This window comes from Geospiza fortis, unplaced genomic scaffold, assembly GCF_000277835.1.
Source record: "Geospiza fortis unplaced genomic scaffold, GeoFor_1.0 scaffold238, whole genome shotgun sequence".
Lineage (NCBI taxonomy): Eukaryota > Metazoa > Chordata > Aves > Passeriformes > Thraupidae > Geospiza > Geospiza fortis.
The window spans coordinates 129,480-136,321 of record NW_005054727.1 but is presented as its reverse complement, the minus strand read 5'-3'; the positions used below and the strand labels follow the sequence as shown (position 1 = coordinate 136,321).

Here is a 6,842-nt window from a genome sequence, read left to right as displayed (position 1 = left end):
TGTGATCAGATAATTAGGTGTGCCTACAGTGTACACATTACCACATTGTTACAATTTTATCACTTATTCTGCATTTGTAAATGCAGTGAAAACACTTCTTCCTTAGAGAAAGAAAACTAGATGTTCCCAACCTTCCAACATTATGATAAAAATACCCCCTGAATGCTCACAATTTCATGAAAATATTGTCTTCTAGTTGTGTTCAATGAAAAGCACCTTTTATAACAGATTTGATGCATCCACTGTCAAATGAGTATGCATCCAGTATGTCAAAGAAAGTATTTATTTTCATATTTTGCATCTAATTAAAAATCTATGTATATGAAATCATTATGAGAAATAATTAGCATTAAAATATATTTGAACTATGAAAAAAATGTTATTTTAATTATAAGAGGACAAAAGCATTAACATTAAAAGCTTGACAAAAGTCTTCATTGACACTTGAAACTACGAAAACTCAATATTGAATAACCAATGTAAAATGATTTTGCTTACAATTTTTTAAACATCTGGCAAAATGCATACACCCATTTTATTTCACAATCCAATAAAAGGTAATGTTCAGCACAGCTAAAATTTGATAAGACGACTTTTAGACCTATTCTCCTATCTCCCCCATTAAGTCCAGCATCAACAAGGCTAATGCAGTTAAGGAGCACTTCAATATTAGACTGCAGTATATGTATTTCCAGTAGCACTGCATTGTCTGATAGTCTGAGTATTTGTAACAATGTGCTCATTATGAATTGGGTTCAGGAGGCTCTGTTCTATTCCACTCTCAAGCACTGGCTGCTGCAAGCAGCCCACCTGAAATGCTTGGTTTAAGTCTGTTTTCTCCCTCTTGGCTTGTGGCCCTCCATTTTCATCCATCTCTTCTTCTATTTCACTTTCAACTTCACTGCTCTCATCTGCAAACACAAAAAGAAAAGAAAAGAAAAGAAAAGAAAAGAAAAGAAAAGAAAAGAAAAGAAAAGAAAAGAAAAGAAAAGAAAAGAAAAGAAAAGAAAAGAAAAGAAAAGAAAAGATAGCACAAAGGGAAAAAATCTGAATAGAAAGGCCTTCATTTTGCAAATAACACGAAATATGAAAACACAGGAAAGTGTAATAACCAATCATATCTTCCTTTTTCCAGTTGTCCATCCCCTTCAGCTCTCTCACCAGAATATACAATTACATTTTGAAAATTTCTTGTGTAAAAAATAGACATAAAAAAAAACCTATTTAGGCCCTAGAGTATTCTAGTCTTTATAATGTACTATATATCATGTATAGCATATTGTACCCCTATAATAGTAATATTCACATAATTTAAATTATGATGTAGCTTTCAATTCTGCTTAACTATATTTAAAAAAAAAAGAACTTGCTTTGCTCCAATAGACATGCTAGTTCTACATAAAATTATACATTTGGGAGTGCTTACCTTTATCCATATTTCCAGGGGATAGAGCATTTAAATCACCAAACTGCAAAATAAACAATAAAAATTGTGCGCACAGTCCTACACAAACATGACCTTAGATTATCTATGGTAAAGCCAGTAGTATGCTCTAATGGCTTGTGGCTAGTATGAAAGTACATGCATTTGACTGCAGTCACATCCATAGTATACAATTTCATTTTCCATTCCATTATATTTGTGTTCATATTAAGGAAATTAAAATAAAATGTTGTCAGCAATTAAAACAATAGGATATAAACTTATGCATATGTATTTGCATTTTTAGGGTGACATGTTAAGGCCTTTGTTGCTTTGAGTGAGATATTTCTGATGTAGAATGCTGGAAAATATGACCGGTGTCCATTTTTAAACTGCAATACTTTAACCAAAAGCTTGCTTAAAAGTTATCCTGAAATGGTGTGTCACTAAGGCAGTTATAGTGTAGCAAAACTATACATAGGGTAAATAAATGGCATCACTGAAAATAGGGGTGATGGTTATTACAGTATATTATGCTGACTAGTTTACTTATAAAAAATAAAGTGAAAAGCTGCTCACAAGTAAAAAATCAAACTTCTTTCCTCCCTTTCTTTGTCTGAGTCCTTTACCCTTCTCTTAAATGAGAAGCTGCAGAGCATAATTTGGTTCGTTAATCTCAAATAAAAGGAGTACAATATTTAAATAAATATATTTCTAAACATACCTGACTCAGTCCTTTTCAGAAATACAGAAAGATAAAACTTCAGTGAACACTAAACCAGCATAAGCAGCAGCAGCCCTATCTTTCCAGGTTCCCTCATATATACTCCCTCCTCACCTTCCCATACCCATTCTTTCACCTTAAGTCATCCACATGGCCATGCAAAGAACAACATGACAGAACTAACCCAATAAAAATAGCCCAAGGGATTATTTCAGACAGGATTAATTCTCTGATCCAGTTAACCACAGGACTGTCTGAGTACTTGTGCCAGAATCAATCTACAAATCTAAGGGGATGGGAGAGAAGGAAACTTTTTCTCAGCCGTAAAGACAGTTCATAATGGCTTCAAGTGTTTGTCAAACTAGCCTTAGTCTTTCCCATTTTATTTCAACTAGTCAGTAAATGCAGAGAAACACAAGAAGCCATGCATTTAATGAATGTTTACAACTTCCCTGTTCCCCTCTCATCTCTCAAAACTTTAGATTACATGTTTTCTCTCTAAGATAATATCTGTCTTAAGTTTACCAAAACATTCTAGGAAGTCCCACAGTACACAAGCATTACATTTGACATATACTATGTCAAGAGAACAAGAATGTAGCAATATTATACTTTTCCAATACTTTGCTATAAATGTAATGGCAGAGTTCAAGTATCTAATCAGAAAGTAATTTCTTTTTTACATGTCAGATTAATCAAACTACAAATTAAGCCAAGAATTCCAATCTCTATGAAAATGTACATATTTTTATAATATTTAATTATACTTTTTAATATATCCTGAGGAAAAAAATATATATCAAGTCATGCAAGATGACTTACAACTTATCAGTAAGATTAAACATGATATAATGATCATCAAGTATAAAAACATCGAGCTTCAGTCTGGTGAACTACCTATTGTATGTCCACATCCATTTTCTAGAACTTTAAAAGTACAATTCCTTGATGATAACTCCTAAGATAATGTGAATTCTTAAGCAACTTACACAAAATTAATGGTTAGAGGTGCTACTGAAAAAAAAGAGTGAGGAAAACTTCAGATTGCAAATACCATAAACGCATATAAGACACGGTGTTTCTGAATTTATACTTGGCTCTGTTTATTTTAAACAAAATACATTGAAATATAGGCATGAAATTATGCCATGTCCCAATCCTGCAAGTACTTCCATGCTACTTTCATTTCATTTGTGTGAAACATGAATGAAGGTATATAACCCAAATTTGAAGATGCCAATGTATTTGCAACTCAATCTACAACGGATTACAAATATTATTAAAAATATCCCATAGATCCATGTAAATGTTAAAAAACCTGAAAATGCATATCTGAATTTATTGCTAAATTCACCAATCCATTTTCTTGTGTATTATCTTACCTCTCCCATAACTGCGATAGGTGTTTCTCCTGTTGCCTGAGCAACACGATGTTCTACTAAGTAAAACATGTATTCATCGTAAAGCAAGCGGATCAGATGAAAAGAGCCAAAGCTAGCAGCACTGCGCAAGGTTAAATCTCGAATCACCATTGAGCTATTTAAATATGGGGGGAAAATATGAAATAAATATCACAATTCTTTAATAATTTATTCATATGGAATATACACTTCAAGAATAATAAAGTAATGCTATTCAAAACCATCTGATTTATGATGTCTTCAGAAAGAAATGTCTGTGAAAGACAATTATTTGTCTCTCCCCTTTTTTGAAAGCATGGTTAGAGACCATATTACACAACTAGAAGCTAAATTTTCAAAAAGGCAGGAAGGGGTTTTTCGGTGTATGCACAATTACTAATATGTGAGCACATGTAAAAACTGAACTTAGCAAAAGTAAGTTCTTTGTTAAAATTTTAAGTAGCAAAATTGTATTAAAGTTGTTTAATTTCAAACAAAGTGGTCTTTCAAAATATTGTGTCTGTTAAGTTCCCATTCCTAGTTCAAAGTTTTTAATTGGTATGATTTTTAAACTTGTAAAATTTAGATAAATTTGTGTATACCTTATAATAGAAAAATGCAGATTGTGTATGAAAACATCCATATGATACTCTCACAAAGTAGATGCTATCATGCACCATTTTGAAAAAAAATAGCTTTACTATGATAATTGATACAGTAGTAGATGACATAGAACATTTGTCTTGTTCTTTTCACACAATTAAAAAAAAATTTGTCCCTACATAATAAAAATAGAACCCATGGTATTTTAATAACTAATAGTAAAACATTGGCTTTAAAATTGTATAGCTAATCAATCCAAAATATTTCATAGCATGTTTCCAAATCAGGATAAAATTCTAACCTCATTACATTTGCACAAGGTCTATAAAACAATATACAAGGATAATTTCATCTGCTGCTGAGTTGCACATATCACTGTGTTTAATGTTAAGAACACCGATCTTTTGGGAGGTGGGGGAAAAGCTCTACATTTCTTGGGAACTATTGTCTGATATAACTTTTTTCAACAGTATTATGTCATACTATTGAGCAAATAATAAAATAGCTAAAATAATTTAGAAGACTACCTGTAGAAAGACCATTTTAAAAGAAATTGCCGTGCTGCTTTAGGAAAGCTGGGTCTTCCTTCGTATGGTTTCAATGCTTGCACCATTACATTATCAAGCCAGGCCGCCCACTGCTCTAGAGTGCTCTGCTGCTGAAGAGTCATCTTGAAATCTGTTTCTAGTTTTTGAACTATATTGTCATCACACTGACACACCCAGGAAGCCTGTTCCTGTTATAAAACATGGCAAAAATGAAAGCAAAACACAAAATGTAAATTATACCTAAAGATTGAACAATTAAATTAAAAGGATGAAATATACTTATTAGACAAACTAATGAGTATTTTTATCTTCATGTCTGTCTCAGTTTTGTTGGAAGAAAATGAGAGGAGGAATCCAAAGTACAAAAATGGACATGAAATAAAGCACACACACAAAATTACAATGAAAATCCATAAATACATTGCAATGTTCCATATTCATTTTCGTTAAAGAATTTTCCACTTCCCTCATTCATGATTTTTCTAGTAAAAGTTTCAGGACTTGTCAGGCTTGAGACTGCAGGAACAAGGAGTGGAAAGGGCAGTCAAATGTGTGAAAAATGACCAGATAATATTGGCTTTCACATTTATGTATTAGCTTATGTATGTTGTTAGTGATTATAAGTATTTAGAAATAGTATCTATTATAACTCTTTTTAGCTATAATATAATATAATATCATCTATCCGATTAAGTATGCACTGTGTTGCTCATAGAAATAGTAGTGTAATGAATATAATATCTATGTATCGCTTATGGAAATACTAGTGTGATGAATGTATTGTGATATAGACCTTAGCAAAACATAAGATGTAAAAAAGGCTTTTGTGTAACTAAGAAGAACAGTGTAAGGCCATCCATTGACCAACCTGTCCAAGTGATAAGATAACCCTGACACAAACCAGAGCACTGGAGGACAATTAGAGAATACCATGTTAAATTTAAGGAGGACATACTAAATCCTTATCAGAGGATGTGAAACAGCAGGATAGAGACATAAGAAATAAAATATATTGACCTGACACACAGGATGTCATGCAGATAAGTCAGAGTGTGAAGAAGCTAAGCAAAGGAGTTCCCAAAACATCAGAGAGTTCGAAAGAATGTTTGAATAATGCATGAAACACATGAATATGCATGTATCTCAGCTATGTAACCTATAAAGATAACACTGTCCGTATACATCAGCAGTGTTCTTTGGCTGTTGACCAGGAGCACCCCAGCGCTGGATTTTTTTTTTGTTGCTTACTTAATCTCTTATTAAAGTTTACAAAAATTCCTTATTTTCTACTCCATTTTTCACAAATGGGAATTGAGAAAGTAAAAACTAAAGAGGAACAAAGAAACCTAAGTACCATGGCCATTTTTGCTTTGAAGGAGTGTCCTGATTCTGGCCAGGAAAGAGTTAATTTTTGCAGCAGCCAGATGGGTTATGGCCAGGACCCTGGGTTTATTCTATACCACCTCATACCATGCACAGGAAGTGATGTGGTAGGCCGTATGTGGAGCCTGAACCAAAGTTGACTACTGTGTGAACCTTTAAACATATGTACTTTTTCAAAACAACACATGCAATTTTAGGAAAACAGGGGCTTCATGACTGACATGCCCAGGTGCCTGGCCAGCAGATGGGTATGTCAGACCACAAAGTTCCAAAATAAACACCTGATCATGTACCTTTATACAAGTAACAATATAAAAGTGAAATCCCTTTTGTCTTAGTTCGAAAGACAGGTGTCTGCCAAGAAAGGTGGGAACCTCCTTTGAAATAGAAAATATGACCTCCTTCCCTCCAAATTACTATAACTTTGAAATTAAGAGGCTTTCAGGCAAAGATATGGGAAAAAGAATAACACTTCTTTGCTAGTATGTATAACAAGGCAACCAAACAACCACAACAGTAGCAACAACAAAGAAAACCAGAAACCACATAACAGCTTTCTCATGGCTGCCAAGAACTTTCCCCTTTGGTGTAGGTATGGTCACAGCTGGCAGGGGCGCTGTTGGCTCCTGGCCAGGTGGGGCAGGTGTAATGATTCTCCCGTGGCTGCAGGGGGTACTGTGATGCACGGTCAACTGCCTTTCTGCATGTGGGTAATGGTGGGCGAGCTAGCAGAAGAGATGGAAAAGGGGCTTCTTTTACAA

General features: G+C 33.8%; 1 protein-coding gene across 1 annotated transcript in view; it reads right to left on the bottom strand.

Moving 5' to 3' along the window:
• Window positions 1-518: 518 nt before the first annotated feature.
• The window catches only part of LOC102040691 (transcription factor RFX3), a 121,856-nt gene continuing 115,532 nt past the window's right edge, over window positions 519-6,842 (bottom strand). The window contains exons 12-15 of the mRNA XM_031065287.1: window positions 4,678-4,886; window positions 3,530-3,683; window positions 1,427-1,469; window positions 519-911 (exon numbers count right to left, since the gene is read on the bottom strand). Coding sequence (XP_030921147.1) covers window positions 670-911; window positions 1,427-1,469; window positions 3,530-3,683; window positions 4,678-4,886 — 648 coding nt within the window. The 3' untranslated portion in view covers window positions 519-669. The remainder of the gene's footprint in view (window positions 912-1,426; window positions 1,470-3,529; window positions 3,684-4,677; window positions 4,887-6,842) is intronic.